Source organism: Arachis duranensis, chromosome 5, assembly GCF_000817695.3.
Source record: "Arachis duranensis cultivar V14167 chromosome 5, aradu.V14167.gnm2.J7QH, whole genome shotgun sequence".
Lineage (NCBI taxonomy): Eukaryota > Viridiplantae > Streptophyta > Magnoliopsida > Fabales > Fabaceae > Arachis > Arachis duranensis.
Genome location: NC_029776.3, coordinates 107,016,331 through 107,037,315, shown reverse-complemented (window position 1 = coordinate 107,037,315; position 20,985 = coordinate 107,016,331). Strand labels below are relative to the sequence as shown.

Below are 20,985 nucleotides of genomic sequence, written 5' to 3'. Positions count from 1 at the left end.
TATATGAAAGGAATTAATTCACCAATAAGCTTAGCGATTTGTGATAAAAGAATTACTGATGACCCAATAGATCAAATAATTGGAATTGTTCATGGAAACTTGGCAAACGTAAATGTTAAATTCAATGCCCATCTTGGATACGCTATACATTTATCAACTGAAAATCTTGGAAGATCTATAAGTTTGGCTTATAAATTTCACAGAAAGAATCTAATGGAACAAGATGATGAACTATTTTCAATTACATATGCAATAAATTATGCTTTAACAAATAGCCATCATAGTATAATATTTAAAAACAGAGAAAGAATTTATGTCGATGAACTATTTCAGAAAATTGTAAAAACAGAAATACCAAAATATAAAGCTATTGAAAACCCAGTTCTTTTACTAAAAGAACCATCAGGAAAATTAGTTTCATCAAATTTTCAAATAAGAGAATCCAAAACTAATAGCCCTTTAAGTTTATCTAAGTTAAAGATTAAAGAAGAAAATTCTGAAATAAAAGAACTAACAAAAAAGGTCGAAGAGTTAGAAAAATTAATAGAATCTCTAGAAAATAGTGATGAATCAATGATAGAATTTGCAGAAATTCTAAGATAAATAATGAAGTATACAAAGATTGAAAGACCAGAAAACAAAATAAAAAGACATAGGGCGAAAAAATTAAAAAGTAAAATAAAGGAGTATAAAAGGGAATTAAATAGTCTTCAGTTCGAAATTAATGACCTTATAATAAAAAGGATAGAAATAAGAACAAATATAAACAAGTTGGAGCTAAACTTAAAAAATTTATAAATGCCTGGAACACCATATTATGACTTAAAAGAATTAAAGCTGTTGAAAGAAAAAATGGAGAATGAAGTTGAAAAATTAAAAAGATATTTAGAAACAACAGAAAGAGTAGAAATAAAAGAAGTTTTGGAGGACTTGAAAAATTATATTAAAGAAAAAGATAAACAGATAAAAGATTTTATATACAATAATCAATGCAAAAAAGAATATTATAAACTAAAACAAGATTGAAAAAAAAAACTATAAAAATGAAATTAGACTTAGTAATAAATGCTCAATATTTATTCGAAGCAAAATATGAAGAGTTAAAAAGAAAAAGCATTTATCCGAAGCAAAATATGAAGAGTTAAAAAGAAATTACATCTTAAAAATTGGTATCAGAGCCAAGTTAACGATTAAAGGTAACACTTTCTCTTTAAGCAACACTTTTAGTGACACGCTTTTAAAATCAACAAATAACCATAAAAGACAAAAATCTTTACAAATGCATCTGTACACTAGATGCCCCCTTTCTCCATTCATATATACTCTGCCATTGTATATGTTATAAAATGTAAGAATATTCAATCATCTTGATTTGGTTTAATGATTAATTTATTTAAAAAAATGTTAAAAATTTAAAATTTTTTATGTATATAAAAATTTATTGATCAATAATAACTTTTAAATAAAATAAGATTCAGATAGATTAATCTATCAAATTTAAAGATTGGAGTGAAATCAGATGATAAAAAAAGAGATGATGACCTTTTTTAATTTTAATTTTTTATATGTAAACTATATATAAATTTTAATTTAGTCTTTTTTTTAATTTTATTTTAGTCTTAATTTATTGCATAAATATTTTTTACTTTCTTAAATATTTTATTTAGTTCTACCCTTGTTTAAAGATACTATAAAACAAATTATATTCATGATTTAAAGTTAAAATCTCCAATTAGAAAGAATAAGTGTTTATTATTTCACTCAATCATCGGTTAGTTTAATGAAAAATCTTTTTTTTGGCTAAACCTTGTCATTATCTACTCTATGGACCTTTCCAACCTCGAAGTCTTTGATTGCACGACTCTCCATTAAAAATCGGCAAAAAAAAAAAAAATTCAAAATTATTTATTCATATTAAACGAATCATATAATAAGGGTTAAGCTAAATAATAATAATTAAATACATAGAAAAATGAATGAAGTTTTTAGAGCCCGTTTGATTAATATGTCATCCAAAGAAGATAATTCAAACTTCGATGCTCATTTTCACTTTCTCATAAACAACTTTTTACGTAGTAGGAGTAATACATTCCTCAAATTAAGCATATACCCTATTACATTTGAGAATGATCAATATATGTTATGAAGTGTCTAACTCTTCATATAATAATGTCTATACTTAGTCAAGAAGTCAATAACAATTTATGCAAATAAATAAATTTAAGTAAATTGAAAAAATCATGAACATTATCTTATTTAATTCACAGTGAAATCTTAATTTGACCTCAAATATAAAAATGCATGTTTTTTCTTTCAATTATTTAAACTTTTCAGTATCAATTTCTTAAACAACTCATGCTTTATTTGATAACCTGAGAAACGAACGTATACAATATACATGAACTCCTTCACCTACATTAAAAAAAAACTCCTTGACCTATATTAATTTTTTTTTTTGGTGACTGACCTATATTAATATATCACTTCATATAATAATTTTCTTTTTTTTTTCTAGCTACATTATAGAGGAAATTTAGACATGGTTTGACATTGTAAGTCGGAATTACCTTTTTCTAAGGTTTAAAAGGGTTAATTAATGTGTCTTGGTAAGTTTGGTAAAATTTGGCACGTACTACTACTATGCAGTGTTTTGTTTCGTGTTGTTTGTATATGGCACACACTCCCATGTACCGCTATTTTTGTTTTTCATTTTTATTCTTTACTTTTCATATGCTACTAGTCTCTACCTTAAGTTGTTAATTTACTTATATTTGATAAATAAATGAACATGGCAATATTAAAATTTACAATCCATGAAAAAAACTCGAGTAATATTCATATCGAAGGCATTTTTATATATTTCATGGAATAATAAATTTTTATTCTATAGAATTATCTCAATATTAAATCTAAAAGCATGAGAGAAAAAATAAGAAATTAAAAATAAATAATTAATAGAAAACATTTTATAGGCGTTTTTATTTTTTTTATATTTTAATTTTAATTTTATCTTTATTATTTTCAGAATTTTGTAAAAAAACAATAATTATATAGGAGATATTGATAGATAGAACAGAAAATAGCGCAAGAGAAGAAGAAGAGAGGAGAGGGTGGTGGACTAGACTTGGTGGAAACCACACCATAGAGAGAGTGCAGAACACAACACACGATTACGATTACGAAGCAAAAGAGTGACTCAGCTGACATCATCATTCAGTTATGGCGATGCGCGACCTTATCACCGGCGCCACCTCCTGTCCTGACCCCGCCGCCTCCTCTTCCTCCTCCGCCAACCCTCTCGGCGCTCTCGCCAACGCTCTCATCGGCTCATCCTCCAAGACCAATGAGAGGCTCAAGGAGATTCCAACATCCATTCCCACTGACCCCTCCTCCCACCTCTACTCCCAACCTCCTCCTTCCCAGTTTCTTCCCGGCTCCGAATTCGACAAGCCTTTCTTCGATCCAAGTTCCCAGGGCTCCCAGTTCCTCAACGGCTTCCGCTCCGCAGCTGCTTCCGGCGGCGGGGCCCTGGAGGAAACTTGGGATGAGATACAGCGTGATGGCAGAGCTGCTCCTCAATTGGACGGTGGACTCTATGATAGGGCTGCACCTCCTCCTCACCTTCATCAACCCACCTTGGATGGTATTCTTTATTTCATCCAAGCACATCTCAGTTTTATCATTTATTATATGGTGTTTCCAACTGAATTTCACTGTGTGTCTTGGTTTGAGCTTTCTATTTTGTGGTATTAGAATGGTTTAGGCTCAGCGAGAGAGGAAGACAGGAGAATTTTTAGCTGATAAGTCAAAAGAAAAACTAAGTTGAACTGAAGATACACTTGTTATTCTTCATTGCTTTGGTGGATAAAGAATTCTTTGAACTCGGTGATAGAATTGGATCCTAGCTAGATTCTCTAAAGGCTCTTATGCTGTAACAGGGCTTCTTTTATGTTCATCAGGAGTGGTTTTCCAAATTCGATGGATATTTATTTTTTCAGGACTTAACATGCTCGTTGTCATTTAATAGTGTATTGTCTCTTTCTTGGGATTTACTCAAGGGGATGTGATTCTCGGAATTTGTCTACTGGACTTACATATGTGTATTTAGATGCTTAGACATTCCATGAAGGAAGACATAGAAAATTGATAATGTTATCTTGATTTTCTTTGCCATATGTAAGGGCCGCCTCAAAGAGTTCTGTCCAACTTTTTGCACTCATTTCTCGACAGCAGCCGTGGAGGAGTCCCTTTCCATCCAGCTCCTCTACCAATGTTGGGTTTATCTGAAGGTGATAAACAATGCATACGTGACCGGTCCAGCATAATGGCCAGACATCTTTTTGCAGACAAAAGTGAAGAATTTATTGATGCCCAAGTAAGGAGATTCATGGATTCCTCCATCTACTTTACTTTATAATACTTTTTTCTTATTTATTTTACATTCATATGAACATATTACCCTAGCTCCTTGTTGACTGAAAGAAAGATAAGGGAATAAACCTGTTTAAGGGTTATGGTCTTTGAAGAACAATGTTGCCAATATATGATCTCTAGGTTCTATTGGATGTGCCTTTTTTTGGGTGCAAATTAATGCTTGAATATGGACTCATCAGAGTAATTACTTTCCAGGTAAATGCCCTTCTAAGCTCTCTAGATATTGACAGTAATGTCCGTGGTAAGGGACCTATGCCTGAGAGATTTCGGGAGCTTGAGGATTACTGGAATGAGTCTCAAGGCAACCTGAGACCTGGTCCTCACCCTGCAGATGGATGGATTGCTGAATATAGTCAAAATAGGGCAAATCTGGATAATCCTGATTCTTGGGCTAATTCATTTGAGCAACAACATGGTGCAAACGGTTGGGTCTCTGAGTTTGAGAATGTAAGAACTTTTCACTTATGCTAATCTATTTCTAGCTATCATTTGAAGTTTCTCACTCTTTTTAATTAGTAACTTAGAAATACACAGTTTTGATTCTTTTGACATGTAATCATATCCTTGAGATTTATTGGAAACTTGTTATGCTTAATTTATTGCTGGTTAGAACATTTTAGGATTACTCTCAAACTTAGCTTATCTCTTGATCAAAGCTACCTAAATTGTGAATTTGAAATTGTATGACGTGCAATACCCATTTCTGGGTTAATCATAATGACTCACAATACTTTTCATTCTTCAACCATCAGTTTGCTTTCAAACAACGTACTGTTTGAGGGATGTTATCCATATATCTCTCAGTTTGATTTCTTTACTGTTTTTACTTTAGGGGTTATTACAACATTCAAAACATTGAGATGGGTAATAGTGTCGAACAAAGTGAACAAGTCATGTAAAAAAATATACCGAAATTGGAGATGGCGTATTCTATTCTTCCGTAGAATGTGAATGTCCTTTGACTGATTGCCCTGCATTATTCTGAATCTTAGTCTTTGTAGCCATAGGCTTGAATTACATAGTTTCTGTAGATATTGCATTAATCAATTTGTAAATGTTATCTCTGGATATATTATCACCTTTTGTTTCCCTTTATGTTTTAAATTTTTTCTTTGTATGCTGTTCATTCTGCAGTCCCAGTTGTCATCTATGGACCAAATGCAAGCTATGAACATGCCAAACTTAGCTGCAATGGAGCAGACTCGTATGCTTGCAAATACATTGGCCCAAAATAATGACCCTAAATTTCAGGTTTATTTTCTGTCATGACTTTGATATATCCATTTGTAGAATTCTTTCTTTTGTTTCTCAAGAGGAAAAATGTCAATAACATTTTTTTGGTACACAGAACTCAAAGTTTCTTCAGTTCGTATCAAAGATGAGCCGTGGTGAGTTGATTATTGATGACAATCAGGTTAAAGAGACTGCTCCTGGAGATTGGGCCACAGAATACCAGCAGCAATATAATCCTGGTCATTCATGGGCGGGTGAATTTTTAAATGATAAGGTATGTATAATTCTGATGAGCTTGAAACCATATTCCTTTGCAAGTGTTTTATATTATTGATTGTCATAAATTCAGGTAAAGAGACCATGATTTATAAAGGTTTGTCTGCCATAAATTCAGTTAAAAGAAAGGTTTTAGGTACTGTTAATTATCCTAGACAGTATAGTAAGATAAAGGTGAGACAGAAAATTATGAAAAGTGAATCCGAAGATATTTTGGATTAAATTATAATCAGAGAGTTCTTAATTAATGAGCCTTTTGCTCACAACTTTTAATTCTAACTTTGCGGATTTCAGGTTTCTCATGGACCTGATCAATGGGTGAATGAGTTTAACGATCAGCAGCATGGACCAATTGATGATCAGTGGGTCAATGAATTTTCAAAGTTGCATGTTGGTGACTGGGCAGATGAATTTGGTCAGCAGGTTGCTGAAGGAGCTTTTGGGGAGAGCTCTTCTGATAACTGGGCACATGCATATGATGAGTATGTGTCCAACTTCCTTCAAATGGCAGTGTTTTTAATCGTATATTAAAGAACTATCAAAATTAGCTCTTTGGAACGCTTTTTTGATATCTATATGGGATTTCAGATTAGTGTTTAGTCTTTTATTTTAATTTTTCTTCTTCTGAGTGTATGCCTTATGCCTTTCTTCATTTCATTTGTGCTAGAGATTACTTTCTTCATTCTTGAATATTTGTTCCCATATTTATTTAGATTTGGAACCTTATATTAGCAAGATTAGGACTACTGGATTAGTACTTGGTACCTTTTATAAAATTACATCATTACGCACTAGGGACTACTATTTGCTGTCTTTGTGCTTCCTTTTATTTGAAGCGTCGAAGTTATTCTCTGAATTAATCAGAATATCTTTGGGGTTATGTGAAGGTACCTAAATGAACAAGTAGCTGCCAAGCAGCAGTCAGATTCTTCTAGGGGTGTGTATGTCTTTTCAGATTTAAATCCATATGTTGGCCATCCAAATCCTTTAAAAGAAGGACAAGATCTATTCAGGAAAGGACTTCTAAGTGAAGCAGTTCTTGCCTTGGAAGCTGAAGTCTTGAAAAATCCTGAAAACGCCGAAGGTTGGAGATTACTTGGAATAGCACATGCAGAAAATGATGATGATCAACAGGTTAGGTTACACCCTCCTTGAATGTTACTTATATGTCAATTTTATTGTGTTTCTTAATATTGATCCATCACATATTATTTCTGACAGTGGGAAATTCTACTTCAAATGGTAACTTAATAATTTTAATTTCTCTTTTACCTTATCAGGCCATTGCAGCTATGATGCGAGCACAGGAGGCTGATCCAACGAACCTTGAAGTGCTTCTTGCTCTTGGTGTCAGTCATACAAATGGTTAGTAGACTGCCTCAGATTCATTGGTTGGATGGATGATACAAAGCATAATAGCACATTCAAATTCATTGCTTCTTTCTTGATTTGAAGATTTTTAAAGGACATTGTAGAAACAACAATTTTGTGTTTTCTCCATTTCTTTCATCAAACTTTGAAAAGAAACAAATCGAAAATGAATATAGCACTATTGTAATTAATAACGAAAACTTACCACCTGCAAATGGAAACCAAAAAACCCAACCAAACACTTTGTAATGTGCTTTTTTATTTCCTTGACTTTGTATTGTGCCTACTTAGTTAGAACAGTCTGGTGTATACTTAAAGTCTATTTTAGTGAATTCCTAAATCATAACTGAAAAGCATCAATTAGAATAACTTCTAGTGTATGCTTTGCATTGTTTTCCCAGTAAATGAGGGAAAAAAAAATGAATTCATCTTCTCATTTATGCAGAACTGGAGCAAACGGCTGCCCTGAAGTATCTATATGGATGGCTACGCAATCACCCGAAGTATGGATCCCTTGCCCCACCGGAGTTGGCTGACTCTTTGTACTATGCTGATGTAAGTGGAGTTAATTACTTTTATTGACTATTGTTTTTGCTATTTATTTGCTATGTGAACTTGGAAATCCTTATGCAATTCTCATTATTAAGATATAGTCCATTTCAAAAAGCCTTGTTGAACTTGCCCTTTTTGCGGTTGATCTTAGCCTTGCTAAATATATCTGAAATCTTTTTCTTTTTTCCTTTCTTTTTTTTTAAAAAAAATATATACCCAAAAGAAGCAAGATTCTTAGAATTTTCTACCAATAGTGTCTTTCCATGGTCTGTTGCTTTAGCTGTCAGATTACTGATTTGGTAAAAACTAAAAAGTGGCTAAGGGAAAAAATTTGTCCCGAGTCACTTATCTAGCAATGTGTTTCCCTATGTATCTTCTGCTTAGATTGTAAAGATTTATTTTCCTTCCTGCAGGTTGCTAGATTATTCAATGAAGCTGCTGAAATGTCACCCGAAGATGCAGATGTTCACATAGTTCTTGGGGTCATGTACAACTTATCCAGAGAATATGACAAAGCCATTGCATCTTTCCAAAGAGCACTGAAACTTAAGCCACAGGATTACTCTCTCTGGAATAAACTCGGTGCGACACAAGCAAACAGTGTGCAAAGTGCGGATGCAATAATGGCTTATCAACAGGTATGGTGTTTCAATCTCAATCCTGGTATATGGCTATAGGCTGTAGCTTTAATGTAATGATCATTTTAAGTGGGAAGTTTGTTCATTTTGTAATTTTATGACATATAAATGCAACTTAATTTATCAAATCTTTTGGGAAATCAATTTTTGTGACCATTTGATGGTCATTTATCCACCAATGTTTTATCTTTATGCATTTGCAGAAATTGACATGTACCTACATGCCATCTATTTTCTTCATGTAATATATTTTCTCTCTAATGGAATTTTACTTTTTTCTATTGACACAAACAGGCACTTGATTTGAAGCCAAATTACGTTCGTGCTTGGGCAAATATGGGCATCAGTTATGCAAACCAGGTCAATAAGTGCTTGGTTTTTAAGTCTTATATCATAAATGATTAAATGGTTTAAAGTAGGAACTAGTGCATTGGTTTTTAAGCCTTATTTTGCTCTAACTAATAACTATACCTTTCCGGTTTCCTACAGGGCATGTACGATGAGTCCATTCGATATTATGTTCGAGCACTTGCCATGAATCCAAAGGCAGATAATGCATGGCAGTATTTGAGAATCTCATTAAGGTATGATTTCGTAGTATGTATTGGAAGAGAAAATTAGAGCAGAGTTCGAGTGTGGGGAATAGGAGAATGATAATTCAAATTAGCTTCTAGTTTAATATGTTTCTGGTGACTTAACTTGTATATCCTATATTGCAGTTGTGCTTCGAGGAATGACATGTTGGAGGCTTGTGATAGTCGTAATCTGGACCTTCTTCAGAAGGAGTTTCCACTACAATAAGTGGATGAAGTTCAATAGGAATCTTATTTTGGCTGAAGTAATGGAGAAATGTTATATATTGAATCTATGCCTTCTTAGAAATTAAAGGAGATATAAGAAATTGGTCCAGTGCCTGCATTTGTATACGAGGCATACTTCAAAACACAGTATAACATCGTAGTGGGGAAATAATCAAAATATATCATCTTACACTTCATTTGGGCGGCAAAGTTACAGACCCGTTTCCGAACGTGAGAAAAACTGTATATTATAGAATCCTTTGTATTCTCAAGTTTCCACTACAGCATGAAGGTATATATAATCAAGCACGATTTGTGGCGCATCATGTTTCTTATTTCTTTCATTTTTACTATTACTTTTGGTTCAATGGTCTTCTACCTGGGGGTAACTAGGCTATGAACCTGACACCCAACCGTTCTTATACATGTAAGGATTTATTTCCGATGCTTTTGTGTCTTTGATTAATATTAGTATTTAGTATACATTGAGAAAAATTGAGGGAGTTTGTCCATTGGGTTACAGCTTGATGAGCGTCACTCCATTACGGACTTTATTTGATAATTAAGGCAACAGTTATCTCTTGCATGCATCTTACGTTATTGAAGTTGTTTTTCGATGCACTTTTATCTCCAACGTAACCCTTCCATTTGATTTTCCCATTGTTATTTGTTAAAATAAGTTTGAGAATGCCATAGAAAAAACAATAAAGATACAGTGGACATTGAATATGCTTTAATTGTACTCTGAAAAAGAATCAATTTTCCCCCACTCTGGAGGACAATATACTTTTTAGCTTCTTCAGGCTTAATCAAATGAATGAATGAAACTTCATACAAAGAGAGTATATGTAAACAAAGACCATAAACAAGCTCCATTTCTTTTTATAGAACAGTTCGACGCCCTAAAGAAAAAACCTCCTCAGGTTGGTCTAAAAAGTAGAAGCGCAGAGCTTAGTCGCCCGATGGTGCTGCCTCATTTGTCTTGATAACCTTTCAGGGTGCTAGTTAGGTACACTCCAAACCTATAAGAAAGCCTCATAACAAATGAACCTGCTGCTGATCTTCTTCAACCAGTTTCATTTCATCACAAAGACTTGAAATATCAGGGATTATCCCTCCATTACAATGCCTGTATATCCCATCACCTACGAGATCATTTAACAATGAAGCTGGATCTCTGGCTCCACCATGCTGTAGGAATTTCGTTCTTAAAGCGAATCCGGTAGTTAGTGATAGTGGATCCTCCTGGCACAACTTCTTCCATATGGTAGCAGCAAAACATTTGGCATACAAATAGCTATAATACCCTGCTCCAAAAAAAGAAAATAAGTATAACAGAACCTTCAACTTAAATGGAAAAATAATTTGAAGTGGCAGGCCAACATTTATCAGAGCCTCAGGCCTACCAACCTGCACCATAATTAAGGAGATGACTAAATCGGGCCTCCCAGTGTGTTCCTTCCACATGTTCCCAACAAGTATGCTGTCTTTTCAGTTCAGCAACAACAGAACTAGTGTCTCCATAAGGGAGTGGCTGCTCTCCAAAAAGTGTCTGATCAACCAAGGCATAGAATATCTGACAGAAAACACAAACTATGTTAATTATGTTATGTCTTCTCACATATTAAAAAATATGGCATGCTTTACTGACATAAGACACCAGCCAGTGTGCAATACAGGTATTTAAAATAAATGTGGGAAAGGAAAAAACACCTGACGCTGCAGATCAGTGGTAGCAAACATATCTTTGGCACCCTTCATTGACTCCACCAGCTTACGAGGGATTTCTTCACCCGTTGAATAGTGTCTAGCAAATCTTTTCAGAACTCGATAGTCCCATGCATAGTATCTATCCGCCAAAAAATACCATGAAGTCAATCAAAAGCCATGACATGAGCAGATAAGTGGTTACCTAATTTATTTAGCGACAGCAACAAATTCTCCCTATTTTAAATCATTAAACAATGCAATAGAGGCTTATCTATTAAATCAGACATCCATAATTTCCTTTAATTATTATATCCTGATTCCCACCAAACAGTTTGTCTGAATCGCTCTTCTTCTAAGAATCACAACTTCAAAAGAAAACAAAGGCTATTGCAGCCATTCTACTCACTCAAAGAGGTTGGATGGTATTTCTGCAAAATCAAGGACCACTCTGGTGCCAGAAAAATGTTGGTAATCCTGCAATAAGAACAACATGAAAGCATACTGCAATGAGAGCAATCTTGAATGCAAACTTTTCTATTATCAAGTAACCATGGTCTTGTTAGTTCATTATACAACACATCAATACAGTTCAAATTTGAAATTCCAAAGATAATTTAAACAATATCATTATAGATTATCTAAATTTGCTCAAGTCATGTTTGTATTTATGGCTTCAGAATATCTAATGAATAAGATATCTAATTGCTATAAATTAAACATCACAGATAATTGAAAATGTTTAACGTGTTGTCCATATAAATCTGTGGGGAAGAATTAAATGAATAATTACTAGCTCCTGGGATATGCTTCAATCTCCCTACTCACGAATCCTACTTTATTTTGTAATAGTCTCTGGTGTTTATTCAACATGTTATTGATTTCTTATTTTTAATTTTATTAGATAACGAAAAAGATAGAATTGAAAATGGCTGAGCATAAGACATCCACAGCAAAAACAAAACAAGAGGGAAAACTTTGGAGTGAAAGCGAAGCCTGTATATTCAAACTCATGAGAAATTCAAGAAAATACCGTTCTTGAAAGCAATGAATGAAGAGCATGACCAAACTCATGAAATAGAGTTTCCACTTCCCAATGATTAAGCCTCACAGCTGATGGGCTTCGTGAACATGGAAAATTGCAAACAAGAGCTACAACCTGCAATTTTTTCATAATCAGACAGCAACCAGAATAATCAGCAGTTTGTAAAGAAAAATATAACGAGCTTTCAACTTAACAGGGAGCACCAAGGAATATTAAGTAAACTCTTATGGGTTATTAATTAGTTACGTGTAGTATCTCCTTGTGTAGTTTCTGTAGTAGTAAAATACAAGACAATGAAATGCTAAACTATTCTGATCAATTGGTGAAATAATGTTCTCATAGTCTCTTGTTTATTTCACTTTCCCTTTCTCTTTGTAAAAGCCTCCTGCTTTTACCACAGAAGGATGTATATCTTCTCTCTATGATCTCTTCTGAATTCTCTAAGGTGAATTCTTCATATAAAAGAGTTGGACATAAAAAGGAACCACATATTTGAGTGACATAAAGAGAAAATAATAATTGCTAGCTAAATGTTCAAATCTGATTGAGAATAAATAAATTTTCACGTACTGGAAGTTGGTATTCCGTTTGAGAAATCTTGCGACCCCCTTTAATTGCAAAATGAGCACAACCAGGATACTTTCCTTTTCTCGAGTACAAATCAAGGTACAGATATCCTAAATCACCCTGAAATGAGGTTGAGCTTCAGTGGATTTCAAACTGATTGCATGAAAAGTTACACATAAGTAGGTTTTGATATTCATCATCATTGACAATATAAATTACCTGGAGTAATCAGACATTTGGCAGTCAGTAGACCAAATGAAAGTTTATTTTATTATCTTTTATTTTATTTTGCATTCTCCAATGGAGACAGAGTAACATATATAATAAGCCCAGATAACATAAAATGTAGATATATTGCTATATTTACTTAAATTTCAACCAGAAACCATTCAGATTGATAGATAGGAACTTTAAACAAAAAGTTAAAATTATGGAAACATTAATGTTTGATTTATGTTTCTACACATGTACCTCTTCAGGATGATGAAGAGACAGTTTTAGCACTTGGGGATCCCATGATTCACCAGGTTCCAGAGGGATGTTATGAAAGGTTGCACCAAACAATGACTGCACCAGCACCTTCAAACCCTCAATACAGTTTGATAAAGAAAAATATGATGCTACAACCTGTACACATGATGTTTCCATTAAGGCAAAGAACACAAAATTCTAGGTATGCATAAATGACAACCATATCATGCAGGTGTATTGCATTTACCGAATTGTCCAACTTATAAGTAGAGGACTTCATCATAGTCATGTAGTATGCCTCATCCCATGCCCTCAAATTTCCATCACTTCGACCGGACGTTTCTCTTTTGAATTTTGTAAGTAACTCAAACTCCTAAGATTATAAGGAAAAGAGAAAATCCTCCTTTCAGGTACAAGCACAAACCACTAGGATAAAATGCCTTTCAGATCTAGAAAGTATGCCAAAAAAGGAAGCCATACCTCTTTAGACTTTGCCTGCACCATCTTGCTCATCTCAAGTAAAAATGACCTAACAACATCTGGTGTCGTAGCCATGTTAGGCTTAACGGCAAATTCAGCATAAGATTTACACCCCATCATCTAGATCAAATGACTAGATGGTCAAATCATTGAGTAATAGTCAAAACAGAATAAACATTAAGCTTTGTGGGAAATACTTGTGAAAACTATTAAGCTAAGTCAATATGATGAAATTCTATCCACTTTTTCAATGATTATAAAACTTCAGCCTGCAAGAAGTCAGACTACCTTAATTATAATTCATAAAATGGAAAGAGTCAATGCACATCCATGCCTATAGCAGCATAGATAATTAGATATGTGTGATATTCACATGCATATGAATCATGTGCTCCAAATATTCGCATACAATGAATAATATAGATAACATAGAAACTTAGGCTGTGGTGCCAAAGTAAAGGCTTAAAGGGAGTGAGAGTGCCAAATGAAGATACAAACCTGAGCTAGTTCATGTCGAGCAGATATAAGCCTTCTCAGAACTTCAACATTTGCATGTGGAACAGAATTTCCTTGTATATATACCATTTTCCTTACCTTAAAATACAGTGAGGATTTATGTTTAAAAACATAACAAAACAAAACAAAAAAACAAATGATGAAGTCTTAGTTCATTGTTTAGGCTCGTTAAGAACACCAAAAGAATTCATCGGTGCTTTAGTTTTATGGGTACTAAGTTTAAGTTTCTCATAAGATTTGGTGAGGTTCTAAATGCTTTTTTATACTTTAGCTAAACTTACTGGATACTTGATAATTATCACTCTGGGTATTAACATACCACGGTAAACTTTGAGATCATCAAATAGAAAATTACCTCATCATCTGATGACTGCTGTAGGATGGCGGCAACAGTTTGTGGGTCTGTTGTAATTTGATATCCTTTCTCTTTAAGGACAGTGTTGGACCCTGTAACTATTGAAGAACCTGACCGATAGATAGGCTTAACAAGATAATGCAAACTTTTGGGTATGCGTGATGAAGGATATATATCCACATTTCCTGGATCCATGACAATATTTTCATTGTACCTACCCAAATAAAACATAACAAAATGCAAACAGATCAAAAGCACAAAATAGGACATGATTCAGACACGTTAAAATTTACTCTTATGGAGTACAAGTAGCGAAGCATTAAGTGAGTCGAAAATTCACATATTTTTTGTTAGACAAAGAAAAAGAATGACAAAGTACACAAAAATATAGAGTACATTAGATCCTTTTTACAGGGACGAGATCATACAAGATAAACATTTTAAAATAAATTACCAGCTCCAATCAATCACAATTTACAGAAATAGTGTCACTGAGACAAAGTATTGGTTGTTCACCACAAGCATAGAGATGTCAAGTTAAGAAAGTATCATTTACAAACACACTTACTGTCTGGATAGTTGAGAAATTTCAATGTTTAGTGAGTTTACGCGATGTAATTTTTCTGCAAAAGAAAGCACATCATTTAAAGAAAGATTTTTTAACGCATGAAATGTGCCGCAACAATTTCCGAGAACATAACCATGAAATCAAGAGCAATATGGGTTACCAGAGGAAAGATGAATTCCACCCCTTTCAAAATCAGCACGCAAGTTTCGAACTCCCCTTTGAGCTTCTTCAGAGAGCATATGACACTCCTGCTCGGCTTTCTTGACGGCATTGTAGAGATCATGGTTTGTATTGAGATACTGTAGAAGAAAGCAAGCATAAGTGGGTGCTACAAGATGAGATATTTTCTTGTTAATATTGTGAGATGCATTAAGGAGGAGGAGTGAGGATCACCCGTCAGCTCACATGTAGATATTCATTGATTCTGAAGGAAGCCTTGTTGGCCTCTTGAAGAAAATCCCTGTTTGGATGAGTGTGCCTACACAGTTCAGCAGAGTCCACAACACAACACACCTGATCAGGAACACGCAGAGATGCATCAATCAGTAAGGTACAAGGGAAAATCAAGCAAGCAAGAAGAGCATACTGTGTCAGAAATCTCGTCCATTGCACGCATGATATCTGCAGCTGGAGGAGCGGTGGAAATGTAAGCGATGAGTTCCGCAGACCTGAGAGTCACAAAGTAAGAAGAAGAAGAAGAAGAAGAAGAAGAAGAAGAAGAAGAGAGGTAGAAAGGGAACCTTTCAATGGCTTCATCGACGAAAGATTGGAAGCCTTTGGGGGTCTTCAATTGAGGGAACCCATACAGACCCGACGACGAAGAGAAGCTTCTTCGCCTCTCACGGAACACATTCAACGTTCTGCTCAAAAGCTTCCCCACCATCGTCATGCCTTTGCTTCCTCCCTCGCGCTGCTGCTTCTTACCCACTATGCTATATAAAAGAAAAACAAGTGTTTAATCATTTAATCATTTCATAATAAGCTTTATTATACATCTACATGAAATAGTAAGCTTGTGTTATAGTGTTATACTGTTGCTCTGTTCATTACATTATTGTTCCAAGAATTATCTCATAGCAATCTCTCATTCGCTTTGTGTTAGTTCACACTTCACCGGGTTCTTCTTTATGGTTTTAGTTTCATCCATTAGATTGTAATGTTTGTAGATGGAATTGTAGTTATGACAATAACAATCTTTTGTGACGATGGAAAACTATCACATTGAAGGAGATACAGATGGAGTGTGAATAAACAGATGCAATTCGCTTCTACTTTTGAAGCTGAACCACAGCATCAAAGCTGAATTGTTGTCCCTCTTCAAAGGTACTTTTAAGATCTTCAAAGCTTTGCTCAACTCTCAGGTTAGTGCTAACCATCAACCGCTCCTGCAATCATTACATATTGATATTAATGTTAAATACTTTTAACAGAAGCAACCTAATCCAAATATAGCATATGGCAAAATACCTTCTCCACATACTCAGCTACAGTTGAGTTGATAATTTTCTTGATAACTTCCTTGTACACTCTTGATGGCCCAAGCACCTCTAATAAAATTTCTTTTGGTATCTGTTTAACACAACATAAGGCAAAAACATAAAATTGAATTAATCTCCTTTGTATCAAAGACCTATACAGCTGAATCAACAATAGAGCATAACTGGTCCCTCAATTCTATCTAAACATACCAAACATATTGTTCACATTAAGAAGGAAGAGAAAATGGAGAAAAGATTATCTATCTGATTCAAAATTTCATGACAAACCAGTGCCAAATGGCAACAACAACATAGCCAATGAAGACTAAAACAGAGAATTGATGACTATGGATACTTACATTTGGTGTTTTTCCTGGCAGTCTCCAAATTGTTAGAGCAGCAATCGGCCATGAAAAGAAAAGAAAAATTCAAGTTGAGTGACAAAGGAAAATAAAATTATGTTCCAGTGCAGTTATAGATTCAGTCAATCTTTTCCATTGGCTATCCTTTTCTCTCTTTCTTTTTTTTTCTTTTTTTTTTTTTTGCTATTAGCTCGGGAATCCATGGAAATTCATTACACTTCAAATTTAGCTATAAATCCACACAATTAAAACTTGATAGAGTGTTCTTCATATATAAGTCGACAGATACTTCACCTCCTTTTACTCTTCGGAATCCCGGAATTGGTTGTGCTGCTGCAACCATTTTCCCAAAGACATCATCAAAGATCTGTTGAGTTTTGCTTCCAGATACCTTTATGCTTATCTGAACAGAAGCATTTAAACAAAGCATTCACCATTTAAAATTTACAGGCATAAGGAAACCATGACTATGCAACCCTAGAAATTACATGTGTGGGACAATTTAACAGCCAATTGCACATTACTTATCCAAACACACACTATGCTTTTGAGCAAAATCATGAGCTTGCATATGCTTATTATTGAATAATGTAATTATCATATTGTACATATATCTAAACAATTATTTCATGATTCTGCCCTGCTGGCCCTGCATATTCCTTCTCTGATCATTTAAACTTATTTCGATTAGAGGTTGTGCCTGCATGTACCTTTAGTTCTTTAGAATCACTGATGTCACCTTTAGAGACAGAGAACTCCTCGAACTGTGCAGAAGTAATTTCAGCATCTGCAACAAGAAAAACCGAAGTCCAAGAGAAATTGTTTACATAAAAATCAAGAGTTTCGATTAAAATGAGCATGCTTTGACCTAAGAAAAACTAGCACCTGATAAAACGGCAGCATTAGGAAGACATCTAACGTGTTCCCTGGACATTTCAAATTTAATATGAATGAATTTAAGCAGTTTGAACTCGCACAAACAATGACGCAATTTGAAATAAAGAAAGCAGCAGTGCCTTTTTGTTGCAGCATGTCTAAGCTTCCATGAAGGAGGCAGACGTGTAAAATTCATGGTGGGGATTATGAACTCATCTACTCTCTGCTTGCATCTGGCCACCTGCAGCTGCCACAAAATATGTATTCTAAAAGTAAACAAACTACGATTACTGGCTTCTCTCAGAATAGAAGAAGAGGAATAACCTGTGGAGTTGGATTTACGATGAAGGTTTGAGATAAAGATGCTGCTTGCATTGTTTGTGTGTTACAATTGTCACCGGAAATATACGCCGAGCAAGAAAATTCGCCCAAATTAGAAGAAATGAGGACTGAGGAAGTACATATCTGGTAATTCAGGCTTAGATACTACTTCACCAAACTCTGCTGCTGCCTCCTCTTCCTTCTAGTTCTGTTCACTTCTACTTATCTTCACTTACACCCAAATTAATTGCACGAAAATATATCGATTGCAATCATATATTTATGTCCGGTAAATAAAACTCTTATCATTCAAACTTCAAAGTCTATTTATATGGTTATTTTTCATTGTATTTGGAAAAGCTTTTAAAAAGAAAATTTTAACCACTTTAAAAATTATATTATGTGCTTAGGGCTTGTTAGAGTAAATTTTTGAGATTTTTTTAAATTTGTTATTGTTTATTAATTATATTTGAATACAATATAAAAGTATTTTTTATTTATTTATTATATAAAAAATTATTTTTAATATTTTTATTTTATTATTAAAAATTTATCAAATATACTAAAAATAAAAAATATTTTTTATTATGTTAATAGCACTCGAACAAGCACTTAATATATTAAGAGAATCTCTTTTCTTTTTGGGGAGAAAAAAAATCATCGTTTGTTGAGGGGAAAAAAAGAAAATGATTGGGCCTCATATTAATACAATCATTGATATATCTTTCACAATTTCTGAATTTCAACTTCTACTAAAATATAAAGTTTCTAGAGTCAAACGATAAAACGAAACATTAAGTTGTTCCCGGCGATAAAAATCATCACTTATGACCAGTTTATAATAATCTTTTTCACGTTAGTGTACCATACCACTGAAGAACAAAACAATGGAGAAACTCATGCAGCATTGTTGAACTTGCATTCCGCTTAAAGAACAAGTGGCTAGATTGCACGGGTGAAGTTGTTTACGATTAAATTTAAAATGATCACATCGTATACAATGTTACATTTGAAGGTAGCGAAATAAAACCTAACGAAATGCACATAATTATTGCTTCAAGTCATTGACAAATCAAGCTTCCCCAGCATTCTAACTACAGAAATCCAGCAAAATATTGTGTACTCTAGATAGAGTTACAAAATAATATCTTGCAAATTTGCACCATCTACAATAATAACTAAATCTTTGGATACAAAAAAATGGAGCTAGAAGGAGTCATTGTCCTTAATGCCAAAGGAGGATTTCAACTTATTAGCAAGAAGTGGTAGCATCTTGATGCTGTCTTGGATCGCCTCATCAGCACAGGAAACCATATCATTCATGGCCCCACCTTTCTGCTGGAGCTTTGCAGACTCATACCTATCTTGACATACCATCAAAGATCTATTCAATTTCTCCTGCACCATGTCCAAAACAAGGTATTTATTGTCCAAATAATGGGAAATCAACAACAAAAACTACTAAGCGTTTTTCTACAAGGTGAGGTAAGTTACATGGATCTATGAATACCATATCTTCAATAGGAAATCAAACTAAATCTTTTGGAGGTCCAAAGATCTTCCAATGCAAAATTTTCGAAGATGCATGCATACATATCTGCTCTATTTCTTACAACAAACCATTAATTTTCATCAAATAGTGTTGAGGAAGTAAAGTGTGAATTGGATCCAATTTTTATGTTTGTAAACCCTATAATCAATAGTGGATAGAAACTGATTACCTAGAATGAAAGACAATTAATCGTTGATTGTACTATTGAGACTTGTCTATTAAATTAATTCACAATACTTTTGCAATTAAAGAAGCAACAACAGTTGAGAAAGGAAGGAGAGGCTTACCTGAAACTTTTGCATCTCAGTATCAAAAGTCTGTTGAACATTAGCAAGAGGAATACTGCAATTTTCGACACAATTAGTTATCTCTTCCTGCCTTCTGCTCCTATCAAAGCACTCATATGCACATTTGAAATATGCTTTCTGGAAAAGACAAATCCAATCAAACAATGAACTATATAGATGTGATTGTATTGAAGCAGTCAATAAAGAAGAAACCTGGAGAGTGAAATTGACATGGTCTTGGATAGGAGCAAGGTAATTTTGAGCAGCTACATTGACTTCATCAAGCTTCTGCCTCAGTCTTTGTTGAGCAAGATGCTCTTCAGCTCCCGCAAAGTGATCCATCCTATTCACCGTCAACAAATAGCTCTTCACTTTAGTTTCAGAACTCAAGTTCCATATGAGGGAAGAACCCCCGAGTTTATGAAACTGAAAAGCAGTCAAGGAATCGAGATTCAGGTCATAAATCTGATGACGAAAAGAGGGAAAAATATTAGAGCTTGAAATTGCAATTGAAATCGAATACAAAACAGGGATTAGGGTGCAGCCATTTGGGTACACGCGAGAGCGAGCAAGCAAACCAAAATATGAAAGCCGAATGGAATCACCTGAGCTGAAATGGAAAATATCAACACCTAGCTATGCAGTAAAGGGCAAAACAAGTCTCTGAATTAGTGAATTATATTCCAAAAATCCGAACTTGTCGTGCTATTGAACCTGCACTCTTCTTCCTCTTCCTCCTCTACACGAAAGAAGCCATTCGAAAAGGTTTAAAGGGTTTAAGCCACGAAACTTTTTTTTGGACTTGGATTGGGCCTGGAAACCGACCCGCACCGTAAGAACAACAAACCCGCCCAAACCAGAACCAAACTAAATATCTACTCCCCCGTTCGGATCAATGTGCCGCCATCTACCATTCGATATCTCGCGTTCCAGCAGTAACATCAACTGAAAGACTCAATTACTTTTTCCTCTTTTTGGCCTTTAAATTTTTGTCACTACTTTGGGCTTTTAGTTTGTCCAATCAATATAGGCCCACGTGAAAGGCTAGCTTAGTTATCATTATATGTCTGATTGGAGACTCACACCAAAAAGGTAC

General features: G+C 34.3%; 4 protein-coding genes across 12 annotated transcripts; 1 reads left to right on the top strand and 3 right to left on the bottom strand.

Annotated features, from left to right (window-relative positions):
- Window positions 1-3,088: 3,088 nt before the first annotated feature.
- On the top strand, window positions 3,089-9,627 carry LOC107491531 (peroxisome biogenesis protein 5). The gene is made up of 13 exons (XM_016112381.3): window positions 3,089-3,643; window positions 4,182-4,375; window positions 4,630-4,881; window positions 5,569-5,685; window positions 5,783-5,941; window positions 6,238-6,425; window positions 6,831-7,077; window positions 7,224-7,308; window positions 7,760-7,869; window positions 8,280-8,504; window positions 8,799-8,864; window positions 8,994-9,088; window positions 9,224-9,627. Exons 1-13 carry the CDS (start codon window positions 3,220-3,222, stop codon window positions 9,303-9,305), a joined length of 2,244 nt encoding a protein of 747 aa, XP_015967867.1. The 5' UTR covers window positions 3,089-3,219; the 3' UTR covers window positions 9,306-9,627.
- Window positions 9,628-10,056: 429 nt separating this feature from the next.
- Window positions 10,057-15,930, bottom strand: LOC107491534 (mitochondrial intermediate peptidase, mitochondrial). Of its 4 annotated transcripts, none has more exons than XM_016112385.3 (16): window positions 15,754-15,930; window positions 15,600-15,681; window positions 15,419-15,526; window positions 15,174-15,312; window positions 15,014-15,068; window positions 14,446-14,659; window positions 14,073-14,168; window positions 13,575-13,694; window positions 13,342-13,467; window positions 13,095-13,250; window positions 12,627-12,743; window positions 12,045-12,170; window positions 11,421-11,488; window positions 11,018-11,153; window positions 10,715-10,880; window positions 10,057-10,611 (listed from the first exon to the last, which is right to left on the bottom strand). In XM_016112385.3, the coding sequence occupies exons 1-16, from the start codon at window positions 15,900-15,902 to the stop codon at window positions 10,340-10,342; spliced, it is 2,130 nt and encodes a 709-aa protein (XP_015967871.1). In that variant the 5' UTR covers window positions 15,903-15,930; the 3' UTR covers window positions 10,057-10,339. The 4 variants fall into 4 exon arrangements, with proteins under 4 accessions (XP_015967871.1, XP_015967872.1, XP_015967873.1 ...); XM_016112386.3 differs by having other exon boundaries at window positions 15,419-15,491; XM_016112387.3 differs by lacking the exon at window positions 15,754-15,930 and having other exon boundaries at window positions 15,407-15,491; window positions 15,600-15,660.
- Window positions 15,931-16,009: 79 nt separating this feature from the next.
- On the bottom strand, window positions 16,010-18,301 carry LOC107491536 (uncharacterized). 2 transcript variants are annotated; one of them, XM_052261976.1, is made up of 8 exons: window positions 18,054-18,301; window positions 17,870-17,970; window positions 17,739-17,779; window positions 17,564-17,640; window positions 17,148-17,256; window positions 16,851-16,864; window positions 16,481-16,582; window positions 16,010-16,398 (listed from the first exon to the last, which is right to left on the bottom strand). In XM_052261976.1, exons 1-8 carry the CDS (start codon window positions 18,102-18,104, stop codon window positions 16,282-16,284), a joined length of 612 nt encoding a protein of 203 aa, XP_052117936.1. In that variant the 5' UTR covers window positions 18,105-18,301; the 3' UTR covers window positions 16,010-16,281. The 2 variants fall into 2 exon arrangements, with proteins under 2 accessions (XP_052117936.1, XP_015967877.1); XM_016112391.3 differs by having other exon boundaries at window positions 17,870-17,976; window positions 18,054-18,300.
- A 773-nt stretch (window positions 18,302-19,074) lies between these two features.
- On the bottom strand, window positions 19,075-20,644 carry LOC107491539 (uncharacterized). 5 transcript variants are annotated; one of them, XM_016112397.3, is made up of 4 exons: window positions 20,522-20,644; window positions 20,103-20,354; window positions 19,890-20,027; window positions 19,075-19,448 (listed from the first exon to the last, which is right to left on the bottom strand). In XM_016112397.3, the coding sequence occupies exons 2-4, from the start codon at window positions 20,229-20,231 to the stop codon at window positions 19,257-19,259; spliced, it is 459 nt and encodes a 152-aa protein (XP_015967883.1). In that variant the 5' UTR covers window positions 20,232-20,354; window positions 20,522-20,644; the 3' UTR covers window positions 19,075-19,256. The 5 variants fall into 5 exon arrangements, with proteins under 5 accessions (XP_015967883.1, XP_015967884.1, XP_052117213.1 ...); XM_016112398.3 differs by having other exon boundaries at window positions 20,103-20,315; window positions 20,522-20,642; XM_052261253.1 differs by having other exon boundaries at window positions 20,495-20,622.
- Between the last annotated feature and the right edge of the window lie 341 nt (window positions 20,645-20,985).